General features: G+C 39.8%; 2 protein-coding genes across 2 annotated transcripts in view; one reads left to right on the forward strand and one right to left on the reverse strand.

Annotated features, from left to right (window-relative positions):
* hyi (hydroxypyruvate isomerase) overlaps positions 1–608 on the forward strand; it is a 33,772-nt gene extending 33,164 nt beyond the window's left edge. The window contains exon 8 of the mRNA XM_079841134.1: positions 190–608. Coding sequence (XP_079697260.1) covers positions 190–245 — 56 coding nt within the window. The 3' untranslated portion in view covers positions 246–608. The remainder of the gene's footprint in view (positions 1–189) is intronic.
* Positions 425–22,335, reverse strand: part of szt2 (SZT2 subunit of KICSTOR complex) — a 126,035-nt gene continuing 104,124 nt past the window's right edge. The window contains exons 67-75 of the mRNA XM_079841133.1: positions 21,607–21,681; positions 17,999–18,064; positions 11,676–11,889; positions 11,392–11,575; positions 11,191–11,313; positions 7,718–8,258; positions 3,163–3,276; positions 1,922–1,990; positions 425–1,440 (exon numbers count right to left, since the gene is read on the reverse strand). Coding sequence (XP_079697259.1) covers positions 1,297–1,440; positions 1,922–1,990; positions 3,163–3,276; positions 7,718–8,258; positions 11,191–11,313; positions 11,392–11,575; positions 11,676–11,889; positions 17,999–18,064; positions 21,607–21,681 — 1,530 coding nt within the window. The 3' untranslated portion in view covers positions 425–1,296. The remainder of the gene's footprint in view (positions 1,441–1,921; positions 1,991–3,162; positions 3,277–7,717; positions 8,259–11,190; positions 11,314–11,391; positions 11,576–11,675; positions 11,890–17,998; positions 18,065–21,606; positions 21,682–22,335) is intronic.

Raw genomic sequence — 22,335 nt, forward strand, 5'->3', positions numbered from 1 at the left:
GTACACCATTAGCCAAAAAGGCTACTGATTTGACACTTTTGTGGGTCCTAAACTTGCATTCATATCCCAATTACAGCCACTGGGATTCAAAACTTTACAATACATGCTATTCAACAACTCTTACGTTTCAAAGAGTATAGAGTGAAATTTGATTCTTAGGAATTCCATTTTTTAACTATGATTCTCCAGGTTCCACAGAAGCGGGTCTGGATTGGGTCACAAGATACTGGAACAGTTACAAATGAGGACCAGTTTAACTTCTTAAATTCCTGCATTTTCTAAAAGGGCACCATGTAATAAAATGCCAAGACCATTTTCTACGGCTTAAAAACGGGCTCCCATTTCCAATCATTTTAATATTTCACTTGTGCATGACTGTCAATAGCTATGAAATACTGTACATAAAGAACACTTCAGATGTTTTAATTTAAGATTTATTGTCAAGCGTTTTTTTTTCTTACAAACCTGCCTCTATTTACATAATGTACAAATTACAACAGTTTCAGACATTTGAATTGCTAATTAACATTCTAACTTTTTAATAAATCTTGCTTCCAAAAATGTCCAGTGTCCTTCAAGAAAACAAAACAGTAAACATTTTATTCTTCAGTTTTTGTCATTATGGGAGTTTAATCATCCTGATACATTTGGTTTCCAAAGATCTTTGCACGTCTAGTGCCATTTCGTTAGTAATCGTTACGCCGCCATTTATGATGAATGTACATGAACACCATGCAACTATTTCAAGAGATTCTTCTTGATAGGTGAATATAATGCACAAACTCCCATCAACTTCATAAGATAAATTAAAGGCACTTTTGGGATGATAAAATGGCAGTAAAAATTATGTTGCAGAAAGTGGATGCATTATGGGGCAAAAAACTATCCGTCCTGCAGCAACAGGTGGTTCTCGAAGGGCGTGAATGAAAACTTCAGACTTTATGTGAGCCGAATCTAAGACATCGGTTTCCCATCAACAGCTGAGAGGAGATGGAGAATAAACACAGCACAAATGAACACTAAAGAAGGACAGTATGGCTTTGGCAAACCAGCGCAGTCTCACACGCCACAACACCCCTCCAAGTTAACCACACTCAAATCAACAGGGCCGCCCATTAAGCTGTTTTCCTGTGCAAAACGATGGCAATTTAATTGCGTAATGCAACCTGGCCGACGCAGCACTCATTACACACACAAGATGCATTTAGTCTGTGAGTGGGAGGCTCAATCTTAGCACAAACTGATTTCAGACACTGAAAGAAACACACGAGGCCGCTCGCAGAGGTTTGCACATGTTCACAGCAGGCCCGTCCAGAGGTTGTAGCATGCGGTGTTGATGACGGACTCCAGATGGTGGTACATGGAGACCAGCTGCGGTGGAGGGCTGCTGCTCGGCTGGGTCTGTGCGGGTAACGGCTCCCTGAAGACAACCTTCAGACTCTAGAAGCAGAAGAAAAGAGGGTGAAACACTGGGATCTGTGGTGGGATCAAGTTTGACATGTGCAATTAATGAATGAACACGTCCAGGTCACATTATTAAAAATAAACACATAAATGTATAAATTAATTTTTTTTAGCATAAAAACTATAATTTATTCATTATAATAGTATTTGTTGTACTGCTTTGAAAATATTTAATTTTTAAATAATTATTTAATACAATACTTAATTGTAATATAATCAAGATTCTCACTGTATCAAAATAATGAGGATAATCAAGAATAATGATAATTACAAAAAAATACATAATGGTAATGATATTGTAATTGTAGGAGAAAAGTGTGTGTGTGTGTGTGTGTAATATATATATATATATATATATATATATTAGTGTGTTTTTGTTAGAATTCACTCAGGAGAGGGTAAGAATAAATTAGTTAACATAAAAACATAACATATAACACATACAAATAAAACTCACAGTTTTTCCTGCCTGTGTGTCCAGAAAGACGAGCACAAAACAGTCAGTAAACTTCTGGTTCAGGACAGCCTGGAAAAGAGAGATTACGCTCTAAAAACACACTGTTTAAACAGTTTCTTTTCATTTCAAAATGGAACCCCGATCTTCACAATCCATTTAACGTAGATTGGTGTGCGTTATTAGGAACACAGCGCTAACATCATTTCTGTTTGTATGGAGGGTGAAATGATCATCTGAGAGTCGTCATCAGTTCAGGAAATCTACATAAACCCACAACATCTCCAATTACAGAATGAAGCATGAAGTGCCTTCTGACACACTTGAGGATCTGATGATTATCAGCAGCTGAATTCTCCTCATGTTCTCTGAGTGTTTGCTCACGTTAACTAATACACAGGCACAAGAGGTCTCACACTGTACCACAGTTTACCACGTGTTTCATTGTCTTTGAGTAACCAAGGTCCTTACAGGACAATAATGATTTAAGAGCACTTCCTGTCTTGTAACTGACATGGCCAACATGACCCCTGCTAACAGAACGACTGTACAGCCTGAGCTTCTGAAGGATCATGCGACACTGAAGACTGGAGTAATGATGCTGAAAATTACATTTGACAATATATTCAAAAAGAAAACTGTTAATTGAAATTGTTATAATATTTTACGATATTACTGTTTTACTGTGGTTTTTTTTCAATCAAATAAATACAGCCTTAGTGACAGTAAAAGACTTTAAAAAGTCTAAGGGCCAGATTTACTAACAGCTTGTGCCAATGCAAACCATCTTTTGGTGTTAACAACTACTGTCAGGATTTACTAAAGACATGCAGTGAAAAAAGGCGTGGATAGGGTTATTTCTGCGGCTGACGTTATTGCATATGGATTTGTAGGAGTTTCCCTTTCAGACGCTAAATTTATGGGAGAGGAATATTTAAATAAATCATGCAAGGTGATTTACTATGGTTTATGCTCGTCAATTAGCGACATTATTTACTGCCCAAAAAAAGCTTAAACCAGACACGAATTTGCGCTGCTCTTAGTATATTGCATTGGTCATTATGGAAATGATCCGGCTGCATCTGTGTTCTTTAATATGCTTTCATTTATAATGACGTGTCAGTAGATCACGCACAGAACTTTCCAATCCCATCAGCGCTTTTATGTGATTGTGCTCTCACGCTAAATTTGACCTGTTTAGTAAATCTGGCCCTAAATGTCTTGGCCCTTGGTGTATCCCTTACCAGGTACTGAATGCCACTGTCATCTTTAAAGTGCCTGCAGTTTTGTGGGAAACGTGACAGCAGAACTTTGATGAGACTCTGGTACCAGGCGGGACTCATGTTCAGGAAACAGTCCTAAAAAACAAAAACCACAAAAAAAATTTCATTAGAAGACAGAATTTTCATTATTTCAGTTTCATTATTCCTTGTTTTGCATAGATTTAGCAAACAGACCGCTTTTGTAATTAATATGAATATGAAAGTAATGTAATCGGATTACTTTTGGATTCCTTCGACATATACACCGATCAGGCATAACATTATGACCACTGAGAGGTGAAGTGAATAACACTGATTATCTCTTCATCACGGCACCTGTTAGTGGGTGGGATATATTAGGCAGCAAGTGAACATTTGTCCTCAAAGTTGATGTGTTAGAAGCAGGAAAAATGGGCAAGCGTAAGGATTTGAGCGAGTTTGACAAGGGCCAAATTGTGATGGCTAGGTCAGCGCATCTCCAAAACTGCAGGTGTTCCCGGTCTGCAGTGGTCAGTATCTATCAAAAGTGGTCCAAGGAAGGAACAGTGGCGAACCGGTGACAGGGTCATGGGCGGCCAAGGCTCACTGATGCACGTGGAGAGCGAAGGCTGGTCCGTGTGGTCTGATCAAACAGACGAGCTACTGTAGATCAAATTGATCAAGAAGTAAATGCTGGTTCTGATAGAAAGGTGTCAGAATACACAGTGCATCGCAGTTTGTTGTGTATGGGGCTGCATAGCCGCAGAGCAGTCAGGGTGCCCATGCTGACCCCTGTCCACTGCCGAAAGCATCGTTGCAGACCATGTACACCCTTTCATGGAAAGAGTATTCCCTGGTGGCTGTGGCTCTTTCAGCAGGATGTGCCCTGCCACAAAGCAAAAATGGTTCAGGTATGGTTTGAGTAGCATGGGATGGGATGCGGTGAACAAACAAGTCCGATCCATGGAGACCCCACCTTGCACCTTGGAATCCATGCCTCGACCAGTCAGGGCTGTTTCGGCAGCAAAAGTGGGACCAACACAATATTAGGTCATAATGTTATGCCTGATCTGTGTATACATATGTATGTTTGATAGGTGATTTGCTATATCTATGCAAAAAGATTACTCTGTTTGAAAAGCCTTTGGGGTCCTGAAAGACTGGACCAGAATATTTCCCATTAAATTAGACCAGCTTGTGCACCCAAACCATTAATATTTTTTACATTAGACTTCATACAGGATCTGGCTGCGATAGCTGCCGACGCTTCAAGTAAGCAAAACCACAGGAAGGCAGTTTTCACATTCTGGTTGCGGGCGGCAGTGCATTTTTAAAAAGATGTAATTTGCAGCAACTTTCTCCTGGTCTGATATCACAGTGGGAGTACATCTCTACTTCCTTTGTGAGCCTGTATCGGTTTGACAGCGGTATACATCATCCGAGCACTCCGATTAGCATTAACAGTCGTGGCACAAGAGCGGCTCAGCTCAGTAACATTGACTAAGCGGTTCTGCTCTCGTGAAGGGAATACAGAAGCGAGCGGCGTGAGAATAGACGAGCAATCAAATGCCATTGATATGCAGGTTTGGGGAGACGGAGGAAACGGCGTTTGACGGAAAGGCTACAGCGTTTGAACGAGAGCAAGTCATCCACATCACAGCACGTGTCACGTATGGAGGAAACGTTGCATCTCATTCTCCCAGAGTTCAGATATACGAGGATGTGTGGGGTACAGAGGTGAGGTGGGGAGGCCAATCAAACCATAGAAAACCCAGAAAGGAGGATCAGGAGGTGAAGACTTCAGGTGAACGTGTCAATATGGTCATATAATGGTTGTTTTCGCTTACAGCACACATACATGTGGTTGGGAGTTGAGAACTGATTCCTATTTGGAACTTGTACGATTTTCTAAGGGCGTGTTCACTTGGTTCCGACCTGGTCCAGTCCTGGTCCGCTTAGCATTCCCATTGGCATTTTAACACTGAACCTAAAGGTATAGGGGTATGTTCACAACCTGATTGGTCAGCTTTTATTATGTATATTTCGTAACTTACTGTACATCCAAACCAATGCTGTGTGCTGGGCTAAATGCGTTGAATGTGTGTAGCATACATGATGGTATTTTGACCAGCTGAGAACTCGTAAACAGCTTCTATATAACCAGCAGCCATATCACCCTGTAGCCCAAGACTGGTTTCCCACTGAAGCTAAGCAGGGCTAAGCCTGGTTAGTACCTGGATGGGAGACCAACTGGGAAAACTAGGTTGTTGCTGGGAGAGGTGTTAGTGAGGCCAGAAGGGGGTGCTCACCCTGTGGTCTGTGTGGGTCCTAACGCCCCAGTATAGTGATGGGGACACTATACTGTAACAGGCACCGTCCTTCGGATGAAACGTTAAACCGAGGTCCTGACTCTCTGTGGTCATTAAAAATCCCAGGATGTCCTTCGATAAAGAGTAGGGGTGTAACCCCGGCATCCTGGTCAAATTTGCCCATTTGCCCCTGTCCATCATGGCCTCCTAATCATCCCCATATATATATATATATATATACGATTGGCTTCATCACGTCTCTCCACCAATCAGCTGGTGTGTTGTGAGCGCAATATGGCTGCCGTCGCATCATTCAGGGGGATGCTGCACATTGGTGGTGGTTGAGGAGATTCCCCCCTTCTATATGTAAAGCGATTTGAGTGCCTAGAAAAGCGCTATATAAATGTAAAAAATGTATTATAAAATGTGTAAAGGAGTGAAAACAGCAGCAGGAATCCCTCCGTCACACACACAAATGAAGATCTGATGCGGCGAGACGCGGTTCTGATGCTGAACTGTGAGGGGCAACATCACGACTATGATGAGAAAAAAACAGGTATGCTTGAGCATTCGGCCCTTTATAGGCTTGCATCTTGTGACGTCATGTCCCGTTGGTTTGTTTACATGTCTTTGGTCGGTGTTGCGTTCATATTTCCTTCGAACCGTACCAGAGTTCGTTTGGAAGCGGAGTGAGACCCATCTTTTCAGCGTTCTCGGTCTGCTTGTTTGGTTCAGATGGCAGCGTTCACACTTATTCAAATGAACCGCAGAAGAGCAATCACACCAAACAAGTAGACCGAGACCACTGAAAACATTGGTCTCGGTCCACTTCCAAACGAACTCTGGTGCGGTTAGAATAAAATATGAACACAGCACGGAACAAAGACACATAAACAAACTACGTGACATCAGAAGATGCGACCCTAAAAAGGACAGAATGCTCAAGCATACCTGTTTTTTCCTCATCATAGAAGCTACGTTGGCCATTACAGTTTGGGACAGGTGTGAAACGGAGGAACTCCTTTTGATTCCTTTACACATTTTATAAGCTCTTTGCGAGTTCTCAGCTGGTCAAAATACTATCGTATCTGTACTCGCATACAACAAGCGCATTTAGCGAATGCTTAGAAAACCAGGACTAAATATCTAATTTTCTTTCTTGGTCCGGATCAAAAGAACCATGAGAACTGAACTACAAGTGTGAATACACCCTTAAAGATACTGAAATCAAACAATTTTCATGAGGGTTCTTTTTTTTTTCTTTCCCAAAACTAATAAAATACTGCATGATATATCAGCCAATAGGGTTCACCCTACCTGACCACCAGGTAAGGGGTAGATTCTATTCTAAATAAATTCTGTTCTTTTGAACTTTCTATTCTAAATAAATGCTGTTCTTTTGAACTTTCTATTCATCAAGGGATCCTGAAATTTAAAAAATATATATTTTTTATAGTAGTGTACAATTCACATTTACTCACTAAGTAATTAATTAATGTATTATATTTTACAGTTCTGGCTCTCCATATACGTCATTCTCCATTTCTGAAGCCAAATACAGTTGCGCTGTATTAAACACAGTGATGTCTGTTGGCATGAACGGCACATTTACAGTACAGTAGCTCCTGCTGTGTAATCAAATCACGAACGAGCACCCTGTTGGCGCACGATACGGAGTGTGAATCTGTGCGCATGTTGGTCCAGGAGGGATCATTTCTGCTGTAAATAAGGAACAGAGTGTAATATTAAAGGGCTGATTTCCTGTGCTAATTAGCTGATGTTTATTGTGATGCGGTGATGAGTAGGGCGCATGTTTCCCCCACGGATTGGCGCGTTAGCATGTTTGTTGTCAGCCACCTGAAACCATCAGACAAACTGCACAGAGCCAGCCGCTGATCAAACCATCCTAAATAAACTGTGGAATGAAGGAAAAAACATGCTATATGCAGAGGTTTCTCAAAGACAGTGTGTACAGGAAGAGAGAGCGCAGTAACTATAATTATATTATATATAAAATAATATAATTAAAATAAATAAAATACACACAAACAGGGACTAGGGTTATATGACCTGTTCAAATTTGATATTGTCATTTTCAAATGACCCTATTCAGACCTTATTTTGTACCTATTTGTGGAAAGTGCCAGCTAGAGAACGAAGAGAAAGGAATATAAAATGGCACATCAAAGGGGGTGAAAGATGCTCTCAGAGGTGAAGGGCAGTGGATGTGACGTGTGTTTTTTTCATACCAGCTGTGGGTCAATCTCAGCGACCGATCTGCTTTGCACAGCGTCCAGTAGCTCTTCTAGTTCACCGAAGGCCAGTTTGCTGAGTTTGAGTTTATCCAGAGCCAAGTGCTCTCCATGAAAGAGCCTCCTCCAAAGGTTATCCCTACGGCAATGGCCCATGGCCTGCTCCACGCTGCTCTGAATCTGCCGCCGTGCAGACGTCACCTCCGAGTTGAGCAGGGGGAACAGAGGAGACAGGAAGAAGAGCCCTTGAGAGTCGTCGGTGTCTCCTAGCCCGGCCTGACCCGCATTCAGGAGGTTTTCTATGGGGTCCGATTCAGGGCTGGCTGCAGGGCTGATGGGGACGGTGGTCTCCTCCCACAGGTCCAGTTCAGATTCTCGCGTCCCTATGCTGCCAGTCTCCATCCGCTCCACATGGATACGGCCACTGAGGTCACCGGGGTCACGGTGAATCTGAGGAAGCTTCTTAAATCGCCGCATGTCTGCAGTCAAACGCGGGAACAGCTCTCTTTGACTGGTCATGATCACATAGAAACGTAGCCTGAAACCATTCAAAATAAAAAAAGTTAGAATAGAAACAAATATTTTTGGGAAATTTGGAAATTTTTGTTGAAATATTCAACCAATTCAACATTTGGAATATTTCCAATTCAACATTTTCAATTTTTTCTATACGGATATTTGCCCTGTGGCTGAATGCCCTGTTTCAAGGGGCGTTTGCTGTGAGACTTCAGTAAAAACACCCACTGTTGTGATTGGCTGACATCTTTGCATTTGAAATGAGCAGAGTGGCCGTGGTTTAACGAGGCACGAGCCGAGGCACAAGCCTGCGGCCTGACAGAGAGACGTATGTCACTTCAGTTCTCTCAGCACGTCTCAGTTCAGTGAACTATTGTAGTTACTGGCATATACTTCAGGTTATTCGTTTATTTCTAGCCGAAGGGACTGTCACATGTCAGAAAGTTAGTAACTTTAGTAAATGATGGATCAGCGCTGACTCGAGACGCAAACCGTTTAGAACGATTCAGTCCGATTTGGTGAACTGGTTTGACCGGTTCACTAAAAAGAACCGGTTCAAAAGAATGATTTGTTCGCGAACCGGACATCAATGGACCAGAGACAGAGCGATTGCTAACAAAGTTATACATTGTAACTACTGAGTTGTGAGAGCGCTGTCAGCGCAAGTTTATTTTGTTTGTATCTGAGAGTTCTGAATAAACACGAGTCCCAGTCACGCCGAGCCCGTCTTCCTCCTTATTCTACCAACTTTGTAAAACATGTAATGTACCATTACAGGAGATAAACGAGTTACTAGTAAGTGTTGATCACAGCATTATTTTTAGATATTTTCCTATCATATGAAAAGCGTCAGTGACGCGCATTGAGTAGACAGCGCAAACAAAGACACAGCAGCAGTAATCGAATGTAATCCAGTTTATTGTGGGGATAGCTGGCAAGCCTAGTCGGATACCCTCACGCTTACCCCCCTTCTGCTTAATCTCGCACCGCGTTTGGTGCCTCCGCTGTGGGCCAGATGCAGTACTGGGGGTCGGTGATGTTGAAGGCCGACCGGTCAGTGCAGCCCGAGCTTCGGCGTGTGTGAGGTTTATCTCTAAAGATGTGGCTTTGCCGATGTTGAGCAGAAACTCACGACTGTATCCACATTTTAGAACAGATAGATGCGACGAGGACGTACAAAAACACTGACTCACAAGATAGAAAACACGAAAACACTGTTCTGTCGGGAGAGAGAGAAGCCGCAGCCTGTGCACGAATAATACAATTCTGTGTGAACTTGAATAATTAGCTACACATCAGAAATCACTGATCACAGAAGTCTTTTTTCAGTTCCTTCTGATCTGTTTTCATTTGTACATCCAAACACTGAGAAACTGCCAGCATTCACTCGTTCACAAGCCATGATCTCTCGAGGACAAACAAACATGGCGCTCGCATGGGTGTGCCAATTCTCTGGGCGGAGGAAAGGGAGGTAACCGTTCCTGTTATGATGTCATAACAGGAAAATTCAAGATCAGCTCGTCTGAGCTGTCATTTTCTCAATGGCAGAGAGAGACAGCCAGAACTCGGTTTACACCGATAAAAAATTCTAGCCACTGGAACTCATATTAATGCTGAAAAAACTCATAAAATGAAAATGTCATGCCATGTGACCTTTAATTAATCATATTATCTAGAATAAATACATTTATATGATCTAGAATATTTTTTATAATAATATAATTTATTATTGTCAGACGTAGCGCAAGTATTTTAAACTGCGAGAGGCGCTACACTTTTTCCGCAAGTTGGCAGGCGATCGGCTGGAGCTAGATCATTTACTTTATAAAGTTTTAAATATGGATATTTTTCTTACGCAAATGCATCGATTCACTTTAGAAGGACTTTATTAACCCCCCGGGCCGTGTGGAGAAGTTATATGATGGATAGATGCACTTTTATGGACTTCAAAAACGATACAACAACTCACTGCCATTATAAAGGTTAGAAGAGCCACAACATTTTTTATTTGTCTGAAAGAAGAATGTCATATACACCTGGGATGACTTGAGGGTGAGTAAATCATTTTTCATTTTTGGGTGAACTAACCCTTTAAAAACACGCATTGTGTTCTCACTGAAAGGTAGTCAGCAAACCAATTGATAGCATTTTCTGAGAGACCAACAATGGCAAGTCTTTTTAAAAAGATGTCATAGCATTCAGAGGTTCTTTGGGGTGGTTGAGGTGTTACATTAGCATCACTGCTATACAAAGAACAAGTTTAGCCCCTGTATAGTTCTTCAAAAGTTCTCTAACTCTCCCTTAGCCTTAGTTTAGTTGGGGAAAGGATAAAAACAACATTAAAATACAGTGTATTTCCTAAAGATAACATGGTTTTCAAATTTTTAGTCCCCAAGGCCCCCCTATAAGGAAATATTCCAGGGCCCCCCACCCAAGACTTTTTTTTTACCTCAGCATAAAGTATAAAGTGATTCAAAACAGCTTTTGCCATTGTTGTAATAAATTCCCATCCATAGCAAACATATGAGAGTGGAGTAACATATTTAAAATCTAAGGAGAAGAATGGGGTGGTGGTGGGATGCAACAAGACTGGATTGGATACTGACAATTTGGATACTGAGAGCTGTCAGTTGCAGTTTAAATTATGTGGAAGGAGGAATACAATTGGAGGATGAGAGAAAGATGGTGATTGGCTGTAGTCTTTGAATAAATGTACCTCTTATGGTTCTACATAGCACTATTTGACAAAGGTTCTGTATAGCCCCTTTAAAGATAGGTTCTATATTACACTTAAGGAGGTTCCCCTATGATTACAAGCCAATGAACCACTTTTCGTGCTATTTAGCACCATTTTTATAGTGTAGTTACCCACCTATGTTGCATTGAACCATACCCTTAAAGCACCTACTTTACAAAGTGCACAGTATTCTGCATATGTTTCATGGTGTACACACCTGAGCAGGTGTCTCTCTCCTTCAGACTGCTCCTCAAAAGGGGCGGCATTATGACACACCAGCAGCGACACATCAAAGTCGTCATGGTGTCGTAATCCCTCCAGGTCTTTAAATGAGCCAGAGCTTAAAGAGAAATACATTAGAATATACAAATATAACTTATAGCATCACCTGCTCCAGTAAGAACAATTCACAAAGTACCTGTTCCACAGAGCGACCAGCGCATATTCATGCAGGTCTGCGCTCGGCGCCCCCTTTTTGTTATCAGTTGTAACTGCAGACTTAGACATGCGCAAGGGCTTCATCCCGTAAGTACAAGCGTGATCAGTGATGTAATTATACAGCTGATGTGCTGTGATCATCCCCGTTGATATGGAGAAACTCCCTAGAACACATAAAAAGCATATTATGCATGACTGGCAAGAACAGGAAAATCACAAAAATGAATATGTGCTTTAGCTGACTCTATGTGCTTATGCACTCACCCTGGAACACGTGGTTGCGTCCAAACTTGGGTATGTCAGGGTGATGGGCGATGAAATCCTCCAGAAAGCCAGTGAGCTGGTATCCCTGTCGAAGGGTCATGTGACACCCAACGAGGTACTGATGCACCACACGCAGGTGGAAGTCGTAGCTGAACGAGTGAACGTGCATTAAATCCCGGACCTTATCGCACTCCTCGGTGAACAGCATGGATAGCTGGAAGGCAAAAACACACATGCATGCAGTTACTCAGGAGCAGAACACACTGGTGCAGGAACTCCACACAATCCACGAGAAACCGTTCGGATCAAAGGCATCCGATTCCCCAGAGGAAGACCGCAAGCAGTAGCAGGAACATCATCATATAGCCTCTAAATCCTGATAGCGGTACTAACTCAAAACCTAATGAGCTTCTCCTACAGATGGTCAAATGAAACCAGCCTCACTGCAAAGTCAAATTGGGTGAATCTGGCGAAAGGTCACGTTTTACCCCAACATCAAAAGAAAGTAAACATGAAATAAGATTTTGCATAAAAATTAGGACCATTCATCAGATTTTACACTGTAATGTATCCAAGTTCTGTTATCACTAATTAGATTCTCATTACTGTGATATGGGGATTTTTTATCAGCATTAAGTGAAAACGAAGATAATTTGGACATTAACTGAGATTATTACAATATAAAAATATTAAAAACTCGCAATTACAGAACAAATTTGCGTTATTATTTTTAATCGATTGACAGCACTAATATAAATATTTGTGTTGTACTTATTGTTTAATGGCATCTTTTTATAAATGACGGCCAGCATCACTGATACTAATACTGCTACTGATGTCTCTATGAAATAGATTTTTTGTAAACATTAATGTTAGATATTCAACATTACAGTACAATTGAAAGCTACATTTTATTAGGCTTTAAAAAAAATTACAACTTCAAATTTAAGTGAACTTAAAACAATCTTCATAAAAACCCATTAAAATAAATGTCATATTTGACTGTGGCCTTCCTACCCGTCTAACAAGTATAAACAGAAATTGAATAAAGTTATCAAACAGTCTGCCCTGCATAAATAATACATTAAATATAGATTAATCCTTATTAAAGCTACAATTGTCTCTGTTGCCTTTGTTCTTTGATTAACATTAACGACAGACATCCCAGCAACTGGGTTATTAGGCTGCTGTCACTTTAAGCTCTGCCGCTGCCAAACATAAAGCGGATCTCATTTTCTCACAACTCTTTAAGTTCATTTAAGACGTTATTTAACTCATTTAAGAGTGCTCTTATGAGACTCTATACCAGTGTTAATTTCGTTGATGAATAATTTGTGTCATAAATTTCATCAACGACCTTTTTTCACTGACGAAAACGAGACGATAACTAAATAAAAACTAGTGTTGGATGACAAAAACTTACTGTCATTTTCGTCAACAAATAAAAACGAGACGAAAATGTTAGGGAGGGACGATTAGGGAAGAGATCCAGTCAGAACTGATGTCCTATGTAACAGATGCGCACATTTGATATGAACGTGCTGATCTAACCACTGGAAAACACGGCGGTGTTGCGCGCTCTACAGATTCTCGCATCACCAATACACCGCTTCAGAGCGGCTCACAATCAATGAATAGCGCACATTTATGCAAGGCAATTGCTTATGAACTAATGCTGATGAGTAATGAGAATGTTTACTTTACCATGTTTATGTAGTAATATGTTTTAGACTGTTGTAACAATGCATATTTTAGCTCCCTCATCTGAACTTGAAGCATTCTGCAACTGCAATATTAAGGGGCAGACATTTCAAAATAAGAGTCAATGAGTGTTTCGAGCTTGTTTATAATTAAAAGTCACGCATTATATATTCGTTTTTGCTTACACAATAAACTACAATTTAATTGAATTCCCATTTTATTCATAGTCAAGAGGAAAGACCAGTATTTGACCCATATTCAATAAAATATCAGGGTTCACTAAAATCATAAAAAAAATATTCATTACTTGAAATTAAATAAATGTTAACTGAAATTAAAAAATAAATAAACAAACTAAGCGTTAGCTTAACCCGATATGGCATACTAACTAAAACAGAAATACAAAGTTATAAAAACTATATAGATGTTTTTAAAAAACAAACAAAAAAGTGAATTGAGCTCTCTTTTGTGTATTTTTAATGTCAAAAACAAAATTATGTCAAAATGTCAGTTCAACTGACAGTCGGTTATGTAATGCTTAAATGCGTAATGTATTACAATTTAACTAAACTCATTAGATTTTAGGAGACTAAATCTACTGTAGATTTAGTCAACTAAAATCTTATGATATTTAGTCGACTAAAACTAAAAACAATTCAGGTGACTAAATATGACTAAAACTAAATGGCATTTTAGTCAAAAGAGTATGACTAAAACTAAATCAAAATATGCTGTCAAAATTAAAACTGCTCTAAACTCAACAAAACGGGCATTTTGGCATAATTCTGTGTTACTGTTCGGTCAAGTGCGAAAGGGAACTCGATTCTGGCCCTGTCCCGAATGGCACGCTTCATATGCACTTTCGGTCTTGTGGACTTACAATGGCTGCCGTGTGCGCATGTCCGTTAAGTCCACGAGACCGTAGGGTATTCCATTTGTCATTTTAGGTCTCAGAAAGGTGCTTGCGAGCTCCCCCTTTGCGGTCGATATGCGCCCTCGATGCACACTTTTGCCGAGCCCGCACTGATGTGAACTTCTTCCCGATAGTCAAAGCGGCGTTACGTCACTAAAGTGTGGACTCATAGGAAGACCGCAAGGGTTTAAGGTGCCATTTGGAACAGGGCCTCTGTGTGTCGTGTGTGTCACATAGACAGAGTAGCTACATTCACAGACAGCACATTCTCTTTTGTCTTGTCGCGTTGGAATGGTTTAAAAGCATTTGCGTGAATAAGAGCGTGATCATATAATGTAACGCCAGCCAAAGTAGGACAGAAAAAACAGATGCTGCGTTAATTGCGTTTAATATTTTGGGAAGACTTTACAATAAGGTTCATTAGTTAACTACATTAGTTAAAATGAACTAACAATGAACTGCACTTATAAAGCATTTATTTTTTCTTTGTTAATGTTAATTTCAACATTTACTAATGCATTATTAAAATCTTGTTAACATTAGTTAATTCACTGTGAACTAACATGAACAAACCCTGAACAGCTTTATTTTTATTAACTAACGTTAACAAAGATGAACAAATACAGTAACAAATGTACTGCTCATGGTTGGTTCAAGTTAGTTAATACATTAACAAATGTTTACAAATGAGACCTTATTGTAAAGTGCTACCAACATTTTTAACGCGTTAAACTGAACAAATTAAATCGCAAGCGTTTTTTTTGTCAGCAATTTTGAAAGCACTAATTTATGCATATTTTTGTTTCCTATTGCAATAATAAAACGTCCAAAATCCTATAAATAAATATGTTGTGAATGGCTGTGACGGTGTCATACAAATTACTTGTCGTTGTAATGTCGTTCCTGGTTAAGACAGTGTAGCTATCATGAAACTGAAGGCCCAATGCACAAAAACTTAATGGCCCTTGATTTGGAGGTGAAATTGGAATCCGACATGTTCTTGATACGTTTCATGAAAGTCACTCAAGCGCACATGAAACCTGACATAACACGTCTACAACTTGACATAGTTGACTTGTGAAGAGCGAAACCCCCCTTCAACCACCCACCTGCCACCAAACCTTTACAAGAGTCTTTTTAAAAGCATCTGATATCAATCAACATAATAATTGTATCCTATTTAATTAAATCTCACGTCAAAGCCGTGCTTACAAAAGCATTAGTGGCAAATGCAAATGATTGTAAAGGGAGAGAACGGGAGTAATTACAGTACAATGGGAGCAGAGAGGGTGGGGAAGGCGGTGGCGACGGCTAAGCGCTATTACCGCTGTCGCTTTCATCCTGACCATTACCCTGGAACAAATGCAAATAGGCCTGATCAAATCAAAGAGTTGAGGATTAAAAAAAAACTGTTCATTTGATGCTGTCGTGGCCATGCCATTTGCAGAACGCAGCTCACGCAATTGCCTGTGCGAGAATCGTTTTTCACGTCAACATTTCGAAATCTGCCAGTGGCCCATTTGACTGAAAGTTCTGCCACAGGCTGAGGAAAGATAATATCGTTCGTCCATTTTCCTCTCGGTCATGCGAGAAACTGCTTTTGAAAACGTGGCGCATGAAAACGTCTCAGTTTGCTATGATTGCAGTGGTTAGTTTGTTGTGTTTGCATAAATACTCTTAAAGCATAATCACAGTCATGTGTTAACCAAATGCCTGCATTCAGAAAAACAAGGTCATTTTCAAGACTTGCGTAAACGTCTCCCAATGCATCGAACACTGTGGTGCTTTCCCAGATGCCACAAGGCGCACAGGTCAAGTTCTGTAATGTGTCACCAGAGACATCATAAGTGGAGGAGATGGACCAATTGAACAAATATGAATGAGAGCAATCATAACACTGAACACAGCAGCTGTAGTCCTGCCCTACAGGTACAACAGCCAATATCAGTTTTGATAGAGGCATCACTACACTAAATAAAGCAGCTGAATGCCTTATGGGTCAAAAAGCCAATCCCCTGTTTGTTTACTCTTGAACATTTGCATTAGCTGGACGAGCCGGAGAACGTTTTGAGTGACTTGAGCTTAGCATGCCACTATTGTCAGATGTTAGTCCTGATTTGAACAGAATTTTGACAAGCACTTCTGGGCATTTGTAGTGTCTCTCCATTCAAGCAGATGAAGCTGTACTTGAATGGCTGGAAACAGCTGCCCCGGGCCTTACGGAAGTGACCGTTGAGTGAACTTGCCTTAAAGGGACTTTGGCATCTCTTAGAGAGTTCAAGTGTTCTACTTTCTTACTTTCACCGGTTATACTGTGTAGTTTTCCTACTTTCTGACTCCCTGGTGGTAACCTCACCATATCACCTTTCCATGACACTTTTAATGCATGAAGTACTAAAAGGGCCGTAAAGTCAACATAAAAATGTGTACTTTTGAGTGAACATACCTTGTCTTATATTCTTACCAATGATTTGTGCACAATATTTAATCAAAATGCAAAAATTGGTAACACTTATTTTAAGGTGACACAGTTACATGTACTTAATATATCAATAAAAGTAATTGAATAATTCATTTTGAATAGTAACAAGGAACTAAACCTTAACCCTATAGTAAGTATATGTAGTTGAATTAATATTACTCAGCACTTATGTGTGATTACACTGGAGCAATGTTACCTTAAAATTAAGGGTTACGCTTCAATGTTACATTTTAATTATTATATTTAAGTACTGAGTAATATTAATTGACAACATGCACTTACTATAGGGTTAGATTAGGGCTTGACTGAGGGTTAGTTGCATGTAATTATGCATAGTTATTATTATGTAACAAGGACACTAAGGTAAAATAAATTGTTACCAAATAAAGTGAAACCCAATAACTAGCTGCATCTCTTTTCCTTTCAGCCAATATAACGTATTCATCTTTCATTTGAAACCCACTCGACTCCATTCCACTTTTCAAAATCCAGTCAATTCCCACATTTTTTTCTAAATCCTTTACACTCAGAAACACACCAGATTTTGCAAGTAAAATAGGTTTTGTACAGCATTTACGTTGACTTTATATCTTTTGTTTCCTAGCTAGCACAACACATTTCTTTTGTTTCCTAGCTAGCACAACACAGATCTTACTTATGTCAGGCACATTAAGAATAAGCGGAAGCCGACATGACAAAGGGGAAATGCTCCACTTGTGATTTCCTCATTTTGAAACAGCTGTGAAAAATCACAGTATATCACATGTTGATTGATAAAGAACAGCCCACAAATTACTTTTGATGATTCCCTCAAAAGGAGACAAGCAGATCCGAGTCAACATGCAACAAGAGCAGAAGAAAATCAGGGATAATCATTGAGCAAAGGAAAGAGATCATTGGCCTATCAGAGCTGCAAGAAGAGTGACCCCATGACCTCCCAGAAAATGCCACATTAATGTGCATCTGCATTAAAGTACAGCAAAGAGACACAACCGCATCTGTGGCTAAAGAGGAACCCCTGCAGCGACCTTTCCAATGCAAGATGCATCTCTGACGAACACAGACAAACACAGGGAAAGGAACCATTTGATTTTCCATGAATGGGCAAGACTGAGGCCGCAGTGGAAAGGGGAGGAGCCAGGCACTACATTGGGGAGGAGTCTGAGGGAAAGACTAAAGCCTGATTGGTTGGAGAGACGAGCCCACCCCGAGGATACAGAGACATACCGCAGAGTCAGAGCCCGTGGGCGCCTCGGGGAACGGCTTGCTAGGAGGTTTGTTGAGAAGTGAACCCTGATGGAAAGAAAGAGTGAGATGGGACTAGACACACACACACACGCCATATGCAGAACAGTGAGACACACACACACAAACACAGAAGATAACACACAAACAGAGACAGATGAGAAAGATGCCACACAGTAAGGTTAGAAGTCAATTTACACAAAAATGAACACATGCACAAGCTGACTGTCACACGCTAATGTATGAGGGTGTGTTACAGGAAGTGACATGGAGATGATCAATAATGATGAGGGTGTGCAGTCCTTTATAGATGAGAAGCAGGTGTGACCTTTCACTTATTAACTAAATATCCACTGCTTATGGCTCATGATCTACGCTGTTCAACAAGGTCGCTCTCTCGTCTCATATATTATCTCGTTTTGGTGTGTAAATATTTTTAATTACTTCAAAAATCCAGCGGTGATTTACTTTACACATGTAAAGTAAAATGAAAAATGTTTTCCATCTGTAAAATCAAATATTTTTTTACATCTATTCCCTATGTTCCCAATTCCTGCAACAAATGTCATAGAAAGTAACTGATGTCCATTTCCACCTCAAAATCAACTTCATCTGGGAGGTACAGTGGCTGGAGCAGTATTAGAAAAAATTATACCTTAAAATAAATAGTAATGATTCATTTATGATGTAACATGTCAGGAGGAAGATGATTAAAATGGTAATAATCATAATATTCAGTATATAAATGTTGCTATGAACGGTCATATGAACGGTGCCATTCGTGTTTCGATGATTAAAAAAATAATCATAATATTCAGTATACAAAAATTGCTATGAATAGACATATGGACAGTCATTTGTGTGTCATTGTGCGCAAATGACACAGGATACGGAATTAATCACATGGGAAACTTTACAATCAGATTCATTATGTTAACATTAGTTCATGGATTAAGTGTCATGAACAATACAATGAACAATGCTTGAACAGCATTTACTAATCTAGGAAAAGGTAAATGTTAATATATTATTATAATTATAATAATATAATATAATTCATATAATATTATTAATATAATATATATACATATACAGTGAGGAAAATAAGTATTTGAACACCCTGCTATTTTGCAAGTTCTCCCACTTAGAAATCATGGAGGGGTCTGAAATTGTCATCATAGGTGCATGTCCACTGCGAGAGACATAATCTAAAAAGAAAAAATCCAGAAATCACAATGTATGATTTTTTAACTATTTATTTGTATGATACAGCTGCAAATAAGTATTTGAACACCTGTCTATCAGCTCGAATTCTGACCCTCAAAGACCTGTTAGTCTGCCTTTAAAATGTCCACCTCCACTCCATTTATTATCCTAAAGTAGATGCACCTGTTTGAGGTCGTTAGCTGCATAAAGACACCTGTCCACCCCATTCAATCAGTAAGAATCCAACTACTAACATGGCCAAGACCAAAGAGCTGTCCAAAGACACTAGAGACAAAATTGTACACCTCCACAAGGCTGGAAAGGGCTACGGGGAAATTGCCAAGCAGCTTGGTGAAAAAAGGTCCACTGTTGGAGCAATCATTAGAAAATGGAAGAAGCTAAACATGACTGTCAGTCTCCCTCGGACTGGGGCTCCATGCAAGATCTCACCTCGTGGGGTCTCAATGATCCTAAGAAAGGTGAGAAATCAGCCCAGAACTACATGGGAAGCGCTGGTCAATGACCTGAAAAGAGCTGAGACCACCGTTTCCAAGGTTACTGTTGGTAATACACTAAGACGTCATGGTTTGAAATCATGCATGGCACGGATGGTTCCCCTGCTTAAACCAGCACATGTCCAGGCCCGTCTTAAGTTTGCCAATGACCATTTGGATGATCCAGAGGAGTCATGGGAGAAAGTCATGTGGTCAGATGAGACCAAAATAGAACTTTTTGGTCATAATTCCACTAAACGTGTTTGGAGGAAGAAGAATGATGAGTACCATCCCAAGAACACCATCCCTACTGTGAAGCATGGGGGTGGTAGCATCATGCTTTGGGGGTGTTTTTCTGCACATGGGACAGGGCGACTGCACTGTATTAAGGAGAGGATGACCGGGGCCATGTATTGCGAGATTTTGGGGAACAACCTCCTTCCCTCAGTTAGAGCATTGAAGATGGGTCGAGGCTGGGTCTGCCAACATGACAATGACCCGAAACACACAGCCAGGATAACCAAGGAGTGGCTCTGTAAGAAGCAAATCAAGGTTCTGGCGTGGCCTAGCCAGTCTCCAGACCTAAACCCAATAGAAAATCTTTGGAGGGAGCTCAAACTCCGTGTTTCTCAGCGACAGGCCAGAAACCCGACTGATCTAGAGAAGATCTGTGTGGAGGAGTGGGCCAAAATCCCTCCAGCAGTGTGTGCAAACCTGGTGAAAAACTACAGGAAACGTTTGACCTCTGTAATTGCAAACAAAGGCTACTGTACCAAATATTAACATTGATTTTCTCAGGTGTTCAAATACTTATTTGCAGCTGTATCATACAAATAAATAGTTAAAAAATCATACATTGTGATTTCTGGATTTTTTTTTTTTAGATTATGTCTCTCACAGTGGACATGCACCTATGATGACAATTTCAGACCCCTCCATGATTTCTAAGGGGGAGAACTTGCAAAATAGTAGGGTGTTCAAATACTTATTTTCCTCACTGTATATACACATACACACACACACACACACAGCTGTAACAGCCCTGGTACTTTGAGCCTGAGATAGGAAAACATGATTTCATGAAAGTTCGGCAGTAACTTCAATGTACTTCATTACTAAAAGAACAATTTTCTGGTACAAATGGCACCGTTTCCTGACAATGAGCTGTAAATATGGGTGTTACAAGTTCAAGACTTCAAAATGATTCGATAAGAATGTCCACTTTATCCTTCTACAATAAGTGGATATCCATGAACAAAAACAAGTATTAACATAGCGGAATATTTAACAGCTCAACTTGATTGTTCATTCCTTAGGAAAAATGATAACACTGTTTGCCCACCAAACCGGCAGATGGGAATGTTTGGTGACGTAATCGAAAACTATGGATGGAACTATGGATGCTAATAGAAGAAATATAAGTTGATGAATTTTCATTACTGATTCCTTGTGACTTTTATTCCTGTTTGCCCTCCAGCTCAGTATGAAGAATCTGCACTTACAAACAACCAAACAAACACGCTAATGACTTAATTGCTGGATATGAGCAGCTGTGATTGGAGACACCTTATGGGTTTCTGGCGCTGCTGAAGAAATCAGAGCCCTCCTGCTGAGAAACATCTGGAGATTTACAAATATTTACACTTAATTACTTCTCATTTAGAGCCAACCTGGACCCACTACACATTAAATACGCCATCAGAGAGAGAGAGAGAGAGAGAGAGAGAGAGAGAGAGAGAGAGACAGACATTTGACCAGTGAATTCTGCTAACAGAGGAGAAGATTGCCGCTTGTTGCTCATATTAAATATCCACAGAAATACAATATGAACTCTTAAATACTTTGTTTACTCTCACTTTCTCTTTATATGCACTGTCTTGATGCCATTACCTGAGAATTAACCGTCTGACCCATGGGAATCCTTGAGCACTCTAATGCAAACTGCTTCACGCAGAAATAACAGCCCTGAAACAGAGTCAGAATGAGATTATGTGTTACTAGAGGAACAGTTATGCATCAGCTGCAGCTACATTCATCACGGCTTTCTTTGCCATATTCAAGAGCTGTCAGAGGGATTCTTAAGGCCCAAATAAATCAAATTTGGCTCCATTTACTTTCTTAATTCAACCAGGTCACGATTCACCTGTGCACATTATTACAATGAACAAAAATACCATTTATCTCTTTCTTATAATCACCTGTCATATAGAAACTTTTCACCAACCAATACATTCTTGATGGATACAATCAAGATCCACTTAAATGTCATTTTCCAGATGCAAAGTAGGCAGTAAATGCTTTCATGCTGACTTTGGTGTTCATGAATAAAGAACTTTATTCTAACTTCGCAATTTTATCATTGCAATTCATTTTATTGTATATTGTTATTATTCATTTTTATTACTATTTCTAACACTTAAGTTCTTCCTCTGACTGTTGACACCGGACAAAATTAGTAGTAGTAGTTAAAATTCCTGTCCATAAGTATGAATAATTATTATTTTTCTTTTTTATTATTATTATTATTATGTTTGTTGTTGTTGCTTTTATTATTATCACTGTTATTGTTATTATTAATAATAACAACAAAATAAAAGCTAACAATAATAACTATAATAT

Source organism: Gobio gobio, assembly GCF_949357685.1.
Source record: "Gobio gobio genome assembly, chromosome: 17".
Lineage (NCBI taxonomy): Eukaryota > Metazoa > Chordata > Actinopteri > Cypriniformes > Gobionidae > Gobio > Gobio gobio.